The sequence below is a fragment of the Colobus angolensis genome, unplaced genomic scaffold (assembly GCF_000951035.1).
Source record: "Colobus angolensis palliatus isolate OR3802 unplaced genomic scaffold, Cang.pa_1.0 Scaffold181, whole genome shotgun sequence".
Lineage (NCBI taxonomy): Eukaryota > Metazoa > Chordata > Mammalia > Primates > Cercopithecidae > Colobus > Colobus angolensis.
Window position 1 is genome coordinate 303,086 of NW_012114944.1, and position 14,252 is coordinate 317,337.

The following is a 14,252-nucleotide window of genomic DNA, read 5'->3' on the forward strand; positions in this document are numbered from 1 at the left end:
ATCCTCTGGGTCACTGATCTCTGGAGTGTGTCTCTCTTGTAAGCAAGGAACCTCCTTTATATCCCCAGGATCTGCTGCCTCAGAGGGTTCTTGTAACAGAGCAGCTGGGGCCCTAGTGGCCCAGAGGTCAAGAAAATCCCGTAGATATGAATCTGCATTTCAGGAGGCCTCCAACAATTTCCAGTAGCGATGCCGTTGGAATCACACTGAGAGACAGCCAAGCATTTCCAACATCTCCAGGGCTCCAGCCACTCTCCTCACATGATGTGTAAGCTGATGAGTGACAAACCTTTATCTCCAGCTCAGACATCTCCATCCCTACCTGGATGTTCCACAGACCCCTCAAACATATCACACCTCAAGCTGAATTTATCTTCTCCTCTAAAACCAGCAATTTGGCTGATATTCTCTATACTGATGGTACTACCCTCATTTACCCATCATTTGAGCTAATAATATTGACTCTCCCCTCCCCTGCCTGTTATATATAACCAAACTCAAATATTTTCATCTATTAAACATGTCTTGAATCTTCCTGCCTTAGCCATCCGTCTGTAACTCTCCAGTTCATATCCTCATCTTCCCCTGCCTTCAAGAACCATCTCTTTAGTTCCTATCCATCTGCTCCCAATATTCCCCCAACACTGTGCCCAAAATGATCAACCTAAAATGCAAATGGTATTTCACTGGGCCTTTAGTTAAAACCCCTCAGTGCCTTCTTCTCCCCTGGGAGAAAGTTCTATTATACCTTCTTAGGATGCCCAAAGAGACCACCCCCAGGTCTGGCGCCTGCCTTCCTCTCCATCAGCAGCACCTGCCCCTTTATGAGCCAGCAACACTGCACTGCTGGTCTCTCCCTACTCCTGGCTCTTTCTCATTTCTGTACCTTTGTTTACACAGCCCTTTCTGCCTGGGATGCTTCCCCACTTCCCTTTATCAGGCAAAGTATCATTCATCCATTCCCATGATGTGCTAGTAAAGTTTAACAACTAACTTTGCAGGTCAAAAAAGCCCTGATTTGTAGCACTTGCTGATTTCTGTGGTGTAAATACTCTCACTGCAGCTACCCATGAAGTTACCGAATGGGAACTGGGAGGAGATGTGCTAGTTGATGGGCCAGTGCTCTAGCACACAGCAGGCCTTGAGATCACCTTTCTGGGAAAGTTAACCCCTGCCTCCCTCTGGGCTTTCACTGCAGCCTGGAAATTAACCTGCTCCCGCGCACTTTCCTGGCTCGGTAACTACAGTTGACTCTCAAACAACACAGGTTTAAACTGTATTCCAAAAGTACATTGGAAAAATTTTTTGGAGATTTGCGACAACTTGAAAACACTCACAGACAAACTGTGTAGCCTAGAAATATAAAAAAAAAATTTAAGAAAAAGGTATATCATGAATGCATAAAACACATGTACATGCTCATCTATTTTATCATCTATTGCCATAAAATATACACAAATTGGCCGGGCGCAGTGGCTCAAGCCTGTAATCCCAGCACTTTGGGAGGCCGAGACGGGTGGATCACGAGGTCAGGAGATCGAGACCATCCTGGCTAACACGGTGAAACCCTGTCTCTACTAACAATACAAAAAACTAGCTGGGTGAGGTGGCGGGCGCCTGTAGTCCCAGCTACTCGGGAGGCTGAGGCAGGAGAATGGCGGGAACCCGGGAGGCGGAGCTTGCAGTGAGCTGAGATCTGGCCACTGCACTCCAGCCTGGGCCACAGAGTGAGACTCCGTCTCAAAAAAAAAAAAAAAAAAAAAAATATATATATATATATATATATATATACACACACAAATCTATTATAAAAACTTAAAATTTATCAAAACTTATGCAAACAAACACAGATCATACATGGCACCATTCACAGTTGAGAGAAATATAAACAAATGTAAAGATGCAGTGTCAAACTACAACTGCATAAAATTCACTATAGTATACACTGTGCAACTGTAATAATTTTATAGCCACCTCCTGCTGCTGTTGCAGTGAGCTTAGGTATTTCAAATGTCTGCTTAAAATGCTGTGTGATGCTAATCATCTCCAGGAGAGCAGTTCTTCTCTCCAGTAAATTGAGTATCCCAGTAAAAAGTGATCTCTTGCAGCTCTTGGATATTTTTTATCACGTATAGTGTGGTACTGTTAGAGGCGTGTGAATCAGAGCAACTCCATCTTGAGTAGGGGCTGAGTAAAATGAGGCTGAGACCCACTGGGCTGCATTCCCAGAAGGTTAAGACATTCTAAGTCACAGGATGAGATAGGAGGTTGGCACAAGATACAGGTCATAAAAACCTTGCTGATAAAACAGGTTGCAGTAAAGAAGCTGAAGCCATCCAAAACCCACCAAAACCAAGATGGCAATGAGAGTGATCTCTGGGCATCCTGACTGTTACACTCTCACCAGCACCGTGACAGTTTACGAATGCCATGGCAATGTCAGGAAGTTATCCTATATGGTCTAAAAAGGGGAGGCATGAATAATCCACCCTTGTTTAGCATATTGTCAAGAAATAACCATAAAAATAGGCAACTAGTAGCCCTTGGGGCTGCTCTGTCTGTGGAGTAGCCATTCTTTTATTTCTCTACTTTCCTAATAAACTTGCTTTCACTTTATGGACCCACCCTGAATTCTTTCTTGTGCAAGATCCAAGAACTCTCTGTTAGGGTCTGAATTGGGGCCCTCTTCCTGTAACAGTACCATAAACCTTGAATAACACCATGGGACTCATACAAGGTGTCACTAGTGATGCTGGAAGTGCTCCCAAGAAGTAGAGAAATGTTATGACATTCCAAAAAAAAAAAGTTGAATTGCTTGATCTATGCCATAGATTGAGGTCTGCATCTGTGGCTGCCTGCCATTTCAAGATACGTGAATCCAGTATAAGAACCACTGGAAAAAAAAAAGAAGAAGGAAGGAAGGAGAAGGGAAAGGAAGAGAAGGAAGGAAGAGAAAGAGAAAGAAAGGGAAATTCATGAAGCTGTTGCTCCAGCTATACCAAGAGCCTTGAAAACCCCACACTTTTTGCAAAATATCTTTTTATCTCATACCAAAAATTCAGCTTTTAAGTGGATGCAGGATTGCTATATGAAAGGCATATCTATAGAATGCAGTGTGTTCAAGAAAAAATGAAATCATTATATAACAACTTAAGGCAAATAGAAGGTGAAGGATCTAAAGCTGGAGAATTTAATGCCAGCAAAAGATGGTTTGCTAATTTTATTTATTTATTTAGAGAAAGAATCTCACTTTGTTGCCCAGGTTGGAGTGCAGTGGCGTGATCATAGATCACCACTACCTTGAATTCCTGGGCTCAAAGGATCCTCCCACCTTAGCCTCCCTAGTAGCTGGGACTACAAGCATGCACCACCACACTCAGCTGATTTTTAAAAATTTTTTTGTAGAGACGAGGTCTCACTAAGTGCCCAGGCTGGTATCAAACTCCTGGGCTCAAGCAATCCTCCCAAATCAGCCTCCCAAAGCGCTGGAATTGCAGGTGTGAACCACCGTGCCTGGCCGTTTGCTAATTTTAGAGAGTGATTTGGCTTTAAAAAAATATATCAAGATACTAGTAAAAGCAGCTTCTGCAGACCAATAGGCAGCCGACGAGTTCCCAGACGCCATTAGGAAAATCAATGAGGATCACACCACTGCACTGCAGCCTGGGTAACAGAGCAAGACCCTGTCTCTAACAGAAAGAAAAGAAAATCATTGAGGTGGAAAAAAATGTTACATTTATTAGTAAGAAAGAGAAGTGAACACCAGGATTTAAGTCAGGAAGGAATAAGCTAACTCTACTGCCTTATATAAATGCAGTCAGGTTTATGGTCAGGGCTGCCCTTATCTATAAAGCTGCTAGCCCCTAATCCTTGAAGGGAAGAGATAAACACAACAAGAAAGCCTGGACAATGAAGACCTTCTTCTGGATTGGTTCTGTTTCTGTTTTGTCCCCGAAGTCATGAAGTTCCTTGCCACTAAGTGTCTGCCTTTTAAATTTCTTTTGATATTGGACGATGCCTCCGCCCACCCAGAATCCCATGAGTTCAACACTGAAGGCAATGAAGTGTCTACTTGTCTCCCCCGCCCCCACATCTCTAATTCAGCCTCTAGATCCGGGGGTCATAAGGACCTGTAGGGCTCATTACACACAGTGTTCTATGCAAAGGATTGTCAACACTGTGGAAGAGAACCCCAATCGAGAGAACATCATAAAGGCAAAAGATTACACCATGGAAGATGTCATTGTTATTTCAGAAAAAGCTGTGAAGGCCATCAAGTCCAAAACAATTATTTCGTGCTGGAAAAAAACTGTGTCCAGATGTGCATGACTTCACAGAGCCAGTCAAGGATATCATGAAAGAGATTGTGATGATGGCAGAAGAAAGGCCAGGGGTGATAGGTTTTAATGTATGGATCTCGGAGAAATTCAAGATCTAATAGACACCACATTGGAGAAACTAACAGAAGATGACTTGACGGGCATGAGTGCTTCAGAACCAGTGCCAGACAATGAGGAAGAAGACATGGAAGAAGCAGTGCCAGGAAACGAATTGGCGTTAGACAATCGGGCAGAAGGGCTCCGAGTATTCAAGGCTGCTTTTGACTTATTCTGTGATATGGGCCCTTCTCTGATAAAACTAAAACTAAAGCAAATGGTAGAAGAATTGGTACTGATAGAAACATTTTTAGAGAAATAAAAAAGCTAAAATGTCAGACAGAAATTACCATGTATTTCTATAAAGTTACACTGAGTGTGCCTGCCTGTCCTGCCTCCCTTTTACCTCCTCCACCTCTTCCTCCTCTGCCACCCTCAGACAGCAAGACCAACCCCTCCTCCTTCTCCTTCTCCTCAGCCTATTCAATGTGAAGACAAGGAGGATGAACACCTTTATGACCCACTCCACCTAACCAACAGTAAACATGTTTTGTCTTTCTTGTGATTTGTGTGTGTGTGTGTGAGAGAGAGAGAGAGAGAGAGAGACAGGCAGGGTCTGGCTCTGTCATCCAGGCTGGAGTGTAGTGGCATCATCTTGTTTCACTGCAACCTCTGCCTCCCAGGCTTAAACCATCCTCCCTCCTCAGCCTCTCGAGTAGCTGGGACACAGGCATGTGCCACCATACCCCGATAATTCTTGTATTTTTCATAGAGGCAGGGTCTCACTTTGTTGTCCAGGCTAGTCTCCAACTCCCGAACTCAGGCGATCCGCCCACCTCAGCTTCCCAAAGTTCTGGATTACAGGCATGAGCCACTGCACCCAGTATGATTTTCTTAATATTTTCTTTTCTCTAGCTTACTTTATTATAAGAATACACTATAATAATACACATACAAAATATGTGTTTATCGACTGTTTATGTTATCGGTTAGGGGTTCAGTCTAACAATAGGCTATTAGTAGTTGTTTTGGAGGAGTTAAAAGTTACACATGGATTTTCAACTGCAGTGGGGATCAACGCCCTAATCCCTGCGCTGTTCGCGGGTCAACTGTATGTTTTTCGTGTGACTCTCTCTTGCCGCTAGAGGGTGCACTCCCAGAAGGCAGGGACCCTGGGTTACTCTATACATTTCTGCCTTTTATGGAGCATACGCTCAATAATTGTTTGCTGAATAAAGGAATGTGCCCATTCTCTAGACTCAACCCTGTCCTGGGTTACATTCTGTCCATGACTCGTATGAGGGCTGGGAGCACATGCACAGATGACAAGAAGCTGAAAGGACAGTGACTTGGGTGCCCACTGAGAATTGAGGCAGAACACAGCAGGTTGCTTCAAGGTGTTTAATCCAATGAGATGAATATTTAGAGGGAGAGTATAGGTCTTTCACCCAGATGCCCCAAACCACTGTGTAAGCACAGACTGAGGGTGACGGGGATTGGCTGCAGCACAGGAGAAAGCACTTGGGGTTTGAATGAATCCCCAAATCACTGACCCACAGGATGTTGGACCCTGTTAATGGGATTATGATGTTCAGAAAGAAAGAAAGGAGACAAGGAAGGAAGAGAAAGAGGATGGGAAAGAAGGAGGGGGGGAAGAAGCAGACAGCTGACTTCCTCCAGTGCTGCCAACATAATTGGTTCTTGGGGATGTTATCCCAGAAGGATAAAAAGTTTCTAAACTGAGTACAACTCACTTTCCAAACTTTAAATGACTTCAGGGACTACAGTGGTCCCAAAGAATAAACTGCAATTTAAATTATCTTCTAAGGGTGATGGCCAATCCCCAAGTGCATGAGGCAGGAGAAGCAGAAAGAACCCTTCACTTGTCGCATGTCCTGAGCCCTCACCCCGAGCCCTCACCCCGAGCCCTCACCCCGAGCCCTCACCCCGCGTCCTCACCCCGAGCCCTCACCCCGAGCCCTCACCCCGGGCCCTCACCCCGGGTCCTCACCCCGGGCCCTCACCCTGGCGTTCAGACCCAGTATTACTGTTTCTGACACGTAGCCTCTTTCCAACCATTGGAAAACTGATCCTTCTTGCTCACGATGTTTTTTTATAAAGGTAAGGGCAAGTTTTGGTGAAAGGAATTCCACAATTTTCATTAGCATTGGCTATATTTATTTTTTAAAAAACAGTTTCTTATTGATATATAATAGATATACATGGTTTTAAGGTACATGTGATAATTTAATACATTCATATAATTTGCAAGGATCAAGTCAGTGTAGTTGGGATATCCATCACTTTAAATATTTGTCTGTATGCTAGAAATATTTGAATTATTCTCTTCTAGCTATCTTGAAAGGTATAGTAGCTTATTGTAAACTATAATCACCCTCCTGATCTATTGAACACTAGGTCTTATTCCTTTGATCAAACTATATATTTTCACCCATTAATCAACAGCATGGTTACATTTCTATCATCAGACTTGATTGTAATGGAATGGGGGCTTGAGTATGGCTGATGTGAAGCCATTTCATTGGTATGATAATATTCTCACAAAATCAAATAGACCTCCTCAACCTGCAAGAATGTCTGAGATCATCTGGCCTCACCCTGTCATCACGCTGAGGAAATAGGCGCTTGCCAGGGACCATACAGCTAGTAGTCTTCTTCTCACGATTGGTTGTCCTTTCTTGATAAAAATTGTTGGGCTCTTTCTCACTTCATAGTTAGATACAAAGTCTGGCAATAATAATAAGCATGTTTCTGGATCTGATAATGATGATGTAGGGGGAATATTTTCTTCATATGATCTGATGCAAGTTCTTGAGTTGTGGCTGACCAACCTACAGTGAGAAACCCAGCTGGGGACAGATGCACTGCCCAGCATACATGTCGCAGTGGCAGTGTGTCTCGGGCACCTCAGTCATCCTCAAGCTTAGGGACCATTCTCAGTGTCAGCTTTTGTAGTGAGCTCCTGGATGATTCTTTTGTCTCTAGAAGATATATCTACTTTTTTAAGACCTTAAGAGAGAAAGGGAGATTGATTCTTATTTATCTTCGTGCTGAAGCCATGCTATTCCTCTATATTTAGGCAGCTGTGTGGAAGAGAGATTAACTGCCTTTAGGGGCTCCAGAAGACAAGGTCAGTAGAAGTTGCATGGAGGCAGATTTCACCTCAATATCACAGAATAACTACTTCGAAATGAAGTGAGCTTTACCAGAAGATAAAGAACCTCACATTACTCAGATAGTCAAATCTAGGTTTTAGGACTATCGGGAATGTGAAAGGGGCTTTCTGCATTAGAAAGGGAGCAATTACTAAATAGACCCTAAGACCTGTTATCTTTAGCATTCAAGTAATTGTTATGGTTGATGATGATGATGATGATGGTGATGATGATGTAAGTATTTTTTTGCATGACTATTTCCCCACTAGAATTTGAGCTCTTTTTTACCAGCACCTAGAATTATGCCTGGCCCAAAGTAGATGCTCAATAGATAAATATTAACCTGACCTGAATTATTAGGGCACTGACTTGGTCACAGCTGTAATGTGCTAACCACCAACATAGGAGTGTCTCAGAGCTCATTAGACAGGAAGCATCCCTGCAACAACAGAGGAGGGGGCTGGATTACTGAGTGTTCTTGGAGAGATGGATATCTGGGAGGTTCGTAAGTATTTTAGACACAATGCTAATAAAACCATACTGCTCAGTTGCCTACAAGTTTTTTACTGGTCCAGAACAAATCATAGTTCGAGTAGTTTGAGGAGCACTTGGAAGTCTGAGGAGTGTTGAGGAAACAATGATTCATCAACACTTGTTAAAGCATGGCAAATCCAACTTTTTTAAGGACTATCTCAAAAGGTATAGAGACCACTGCCATGGGAATTTGCAATAAGGGAGAGAAATTGGGCTCAACTCAAAATACAGCAGGCACAAGTGGGAATTTTTAGCCAAGGAGGGGGCTGGAGGTCAGTGGATGGAAAATTATTAAGAAGAAACATCGGGGGTAAAGGGGATTCTGGCTAAATGTACCTAACAGAATTCTTGCTGAAGAGAGGACATGGTAATCAGACATTACCTGGGGATGGTGGAGGATGAGAAACCTCATCAAATATTGAGGATGATCAAATATTGAGGAGGGGAGTTCTTGCTGAACTGACTTAGCAAGGCTTTTTGCTGAAACTGAATTTTATCAGCAAGTACACAGATGGACCTAGAAGAAGGTTCAGGTGCCTGGCCAAAGTTTGGAAAATCCGAGAATCTTTTATCAAGAGAAATTTAACCTTTCCATTAAAAAAAAAAAAAAAAAAAGCTAGCAGAGCAGGACCCAAGGTTCTGTGAAGAGTCTCAGGAACAAGTTAATGCCTTGGCTGCAGGTGATGGAGAATGAAGAGAACAGGGGAGGTTCAGTTGGAACTCTCATTCAACTTGGCCATGGGGCATAGCGGACTACTTGCTGCCACAGATGTATAAAAGGATCAACCAACTGTTGAGACCTTGGCACCAGAAGTGTCAAGGTGGCCTGGGCTTGTTCTCTAGGCAAGTGTCACTAGAGCTATCCTCTTGGCTGCTACATGCCCCAAGAGACACTTTATTTTCTGTTGTCACTTTTTTCTGTTAGTTTTGATTTGTTTTCTTGTCTCCTTGTGTGCCTTATTCTTTTTTAGTGTGTGCCAGATGTTGTGTTTGCAAAATTATTTGTAGAAATGATTTAGAGACTGGGGTGATACTATCTCCCTTCAAAGTAGATCTATGTTTGCTTCTGTGAGGCATTTGGGAACACCAAAACTCTGGTATCACCTCAATTCAATTTCAGGGCTTGAGAAGATATGAAGCTGAACTACAGCATCTGTAAATGTCTGTTTCCTTCTGATTTTCCCTTATTCTTATGGTGCTGCCCTTTAACAGTCCATCCCAAAGGGAGAACATTTAGTGAGGGGCCTTTCAAGGTGAGTCTTTCACAACAAAACCTATTCTCCATCTCCATGAGGCTGTCAGTAATGCTTCCCAGTCTCTCAATGGCTCTCTCCAGAAGCTGCAAATGCTTGAGTTGAATCACAGCCACAAGTGCTAGACTTATATCTCTAGGTCCTTACTTTCCCTCAGAATCAAAACCCTATGTTCCTCACTGTCTTATTACTTCTCCAATGTTTTATATATTTTTTCCCATTTGTCTAATTGTCATCTGCAAGACAGTTAGTCCAAATTAGCCTGTTTGTTCTTACTGGAAGCAGAAGTTAAATATTGACCTGTACTACACTGTTCCTAGAACCCCATAGAGATGAACAAATCGTCAGCGTTATTCCCCAGTTGTTCAGCAGGGCAAGGATTTGTGCCTGGCCTTCCAGGTACTTTTGGAGTAAGAGAATGCTGAGGTTGACCTCTGAGTTCCTCCAGGTGACAGAGCAGATGCACCATGAACAGGTCCAATGAGACCTCCCCTATGTTGGGGTTCGTTCTCCTGGGCCTCTCTGCCCACCCAAAGCTGGAGAAGACATTCTTCGTGCTTATCTTGCTGATGTACCTGGTGATCCTGTTGGGCAATGGGGTCCTCATCCTGGTGACTATCCTTGACTCCCGCCTGGACACACCCATGTACTTCTTCCTCGGGAACCTCTCCTTCCTGGACATTTGCTATACAACCTCCTCAGTCCCCCTTATCCTTGACAGCTTCCTGACCCCCAGGAAAACCATCTCCTTGTCAGCCTGTGTAGTGCAGATGTTCCTCTCCTTTGCCATGGGAGCCACAGAGTGTGTTCTCCTGAGCGTGATGGCGTTTGATCGCTACGTGGCCATCTGCAACCCACTTAGGTACCCTGTGGTCATGAGCAAGGCTGCTTATGTGCCCATGGCTGTCGGCTCCTGGGCAGCTGGTATCACCAACTCTGTAGTGCAGACATCCCTAGCAATGCAACTGCCCTTCTGTGGGGACAATGTCTTCCATCACTTCACCTGTGAGATCCTGGCAGTTCTAAAGTTGGCCTGTGCTGACATCTCCATCAACGTGATCAGCATGGTTGTGGCCAATATGATCTTCCTTGCACTCCCAGTCCTGTTTATTTTTGTCTCGTACATCTTCATCATTGCCACCATCCTGAGGATCCCCTCAACTGAGGGGAGGAGAAAGGCCTTCTCCATCTGCTCTGCCCATCTCACTGTCGTGATTGTTTTCTATGGGACCATCCTTTTCATGTATGGGAAGCCCAAGTCTAAGGACCCGCTGGGGGTAGACAAACAGGACCTTGCAGACAAACTAATCTCCCTCTTCTAAGGGGTGGTGACCCCCATGCTCAACCCCATCATCTATAGCCTGAGGAACAAGGATGTGAAGGCCGCTGTGAGGAACCTGGTGGCTCAAAAACACCTAACAGAGTGACTGTCACAGATTCCCAGACTGCCAGAATGCATAACCTCCAAATTCCTCATCGTTCTCTTGGGGAAATAGTAACCAGGGAGGACCTTAGACTGTCAGTGGAAAGAGCCATAAAATTTCTGAGGCTGCTGGTTAGTTTGTTGGCTTTACACAGAACTATACTGTGTCATAGCGTAGCTATATTTTACTGACTAAATCTTAAATTCTTTGATACAGAATTTGATGACTATCCATAAGAGTTATAGAAGTGGTCAAAAGAGACAAATAACAAAAATTTGGGATCTTGGAGGATACAGGATATGGTGTGGCTCTGTGTCCCTGCCCAAATCTCCTGTCAAATGGTAATTCCCAGTGTTGGAGGAGGGGCCTGGTAAGAGGCGATTGGATCATGGGGGCAGATTTCCCCCTTGCTGTTCTCATGATAGTGAGTCAGTTCCCATGAGATCTAGATGTTTAAAAGTGTGTAGCACCTCCTGCTTCACCCTCTTCCGCCTACTCCAGCCATGTAGGATATGATTGTTTCCCCTTTGCCTTCTGCTGTGATTGTAATTTTCCTGAGGCCTCCCCAGCCATGCTTCCTGTACAGCCTCTGGAACCACAAGCCAATTAGAACTCTTTTCTTTGTAAATTACCCAGTTTCAGGTATTTCTTTATATCATTACAAGAATGGACTAATACAGTGTTGTTTTGTCCTATGTAAAACTGCTACTTACTTTACTCTGATTTGGTGTCACCCCAGAGACCTTTGCTCTTTCTCATGTGGGGATAAATTAGAAAATGTCATCTGCGCCAACATGTAATGGTGAGCATTAGTACTATGGCAGGAATTCTTCTCACATCTTAGCACTAGAAATAGTGAGACCTGAGCAGCTGCTTTGTTTTGATCTCATGGACAGTAAGAATCTTGTCATTCACAACATTCATCTATTTATTGTCACCACAGGGGAATTCAGAGACAAACTTGCCACCCCACTGCAGCAGTAACTAAGTACTGTATGACTGGGTGCCAGCAGCTTCCAAACTTTTGTCCATGCAACCAACATGACACATAGCAGTTACACATAGCACACATTCCATGAGTATGCCCACATTGTTCTGGAACACCAAAAAGACTGTGAGGAAGCAAATGCAAAAATAATTCTCAATCCTACAACTAATAACAGGCCAGCAATAACAGTCATCACAGACCATCTGCGACACCAGTGAGATTGGCCATGTGTCCTTTGCAGCCCAAAGAGCTCTAAGTCCCTGACTTCCTCCTACACTCAAGAAACAGACTGAGGTAGGAGTGAAACTTAATGCATTATAGTGACTATTTTCAGTCCACTTGATATTTGTAAATGTCAGCGTCTTCATCCATTTTTGCTGCTATAACAATATACCTGAGACTAGGTAATGTATAAATAGTACAAATTTATTTCTCACAGTTCTAGAGGCTGGCAGTTCCAAGATCAAGGCACCAGCATGTTTGATGTCTGGTGACAGTCCAGTCTCTGCTTCCAAGATGATACCTTGAACACTATGTCCTCACATCGCAGACATGAAAACAGGAAGGAGGAGAGATTCCTTCCAGAGGCAGGGGAGAGGTGGATGTCGCAGATCCCACTCTAGGCAGGACTCACCCCTACTGCAAATGTGAGAACAGCTATTATGTATGTCTGTGCCAGTTACACATTTGGAAACCTGGAGAATGACTACCAGTGGTTAGTTCCATAAAAACCCATTTGTCTTATCAGGAAACAAACTTGGGTCTAGATTCCATTTATCACCTGATTTCCATATACTCCTACAGTAAAAGGCATCTGTGATGCTCCTTTGGGTTCCTTGGTATTAGTGTCAGTTAAGATTCTATAACAAACAGCCCTCAAAATATTGGGGTATTCCATTTTCCCCAGTGTACAGCTACTCAGGGAAATAGTCACAAGTCCCTGAAGGGAAATATAGAGAAAATCACTACTATATACATGCAAGGGCATTGCAGGATTCCTCCTCAGAGACCAGCCTCTCCTTCAGTTGAGGTATTTTGGATCTGAGAATTAGTTTAGCTCTGGAATTGAGTGAATAATCGTAATTTTTCAACAGGGAAGCTGTTATCAGGCTTCTGCTCATCCATGCTTGGTTTTTTTTTAATTACATACATTTACAACGTTTTAAATTGCCTACCTGTCTTGCTCCTGGGAACATCACAGTTTCATACTCATCACCATACATTCCTGTGGGTCTGGTCCTATTCTGACCTTGCTATTCTGACCTTGCTGTCTATTACAGTAATTAATCTTCTTGCCCCTAATAGTTAAGTGCTGCCATCAGGCCTCTACTATTCTAGAAAATTATCATCTCCATTAAATAGGAGACCCCACTTCCAAAACAGCACCTCCTACAGTCAGCCTCAGCTGACAGAGGATTAACACTGCTGAACTTCTCGATAATGTACCTCACTAGTGCATTTTCTTACTAACTTAGTGAAGAGAGTGTCCCCTAGCCTTCCTAGGGAACATAGCCATCTGGTAGGTCTAATTGAAAAGTCCATTTAGCATACCAAATTCTTTGAGCCTTTTGGCTCCTTCCTCTACACTCTGCCAAGGCAGTTTGATGTTTCCAGGAACCATCCCAACCTGAAGGATCTCTTGGTTGCCAGACACTCTCTCTAAAGCAGTGGCCAGCAGAGCAGCAGCATATTCCTCTGTGGGGACTGTGATGGCCTAACGACTTTTAAAGAAGTCCCTTTCAAGGAGCAATTTGAAAAAATTGTGATTCCTGGTATACACCCACTCTCATCTCCTTAGAAATAGCATAGCTTCAATATGAATTTAGGCCCAAAAGATAGAGAAGCCTTATTTCACAAGACATGAGGCATTTCTGTGACTCTGATACCAGATAACATAAATTCTAGTTCCAGGCATATTCAGAAGGAAGTAACACCAATGTTGTTTGTACAAAAGTGAGTGGGCACCTTTTATGCATCATTATAGGTCTGAAATGCCTGGGCATGTCTGAAGACAGAAGGGAATAAAGGCAGCCAATGACGATATAAATGGAGCAACTGTCCATTTGAGCAACTGAATATAATTGGAAGCAATTGGCATGGGTGAGGACAGGAACCAGAGGAGGTGTCAGTAGAAAAATGGAGTTCTGAAGTCCGGGCGCCGTGGTTCATGCTTGTAATCCCAGCACTTTGGGAGGCCAAGGTGGGCGGATCACCTGAGGTTGGGAGTTCGAGACCCGCCTGGCCAACATAGTGAAATGCTGTCTCTACTAAAAATGCAAAAAATTAGTTGGATGTGGTGGCAGGCACCCATAATCCCAGCTACTCAGAAGGATGAGGCAGGAGAATCGCTTGAACCCAGGAGGTGGAGGTTGCAGTCAGCCGAGATCACACCATTGCACTCCAGCCCACGTGACAGTGTAAGACTCCGTCTCAAAGAAGAAAAAAGAAAGATGGAGTTCTTGGCTGGGGCATGGTGGCTCATGCCTGTAATCCTAGCACTT

At 43.8% G+C, this 14,252-nt stretch overlaps 1 protein-coding gene across 1 annotated transcript; it reads left to right on the forward strand.

Annotated features, from left to right (window-relative positions):
- Positions 1 to 9,806: 9,806 nt before the first annotated feature.
- LOC105509907 (olfactory receptor 2S2-like) lies at positions 9,807 to 10,661 on the forward strand. Its single transcript, XM_011939388.1, has one exon. The coding sequence runs from the start codon at positions 9,807 to 9,809 to the stop codon at positions 10,659 to 10,661; it is 855 nt and encodes a 284-aa protein (XP_011794778.1).
- Positions 10,662 to 14,252: the final 3,591 nt, after the last annotated feature.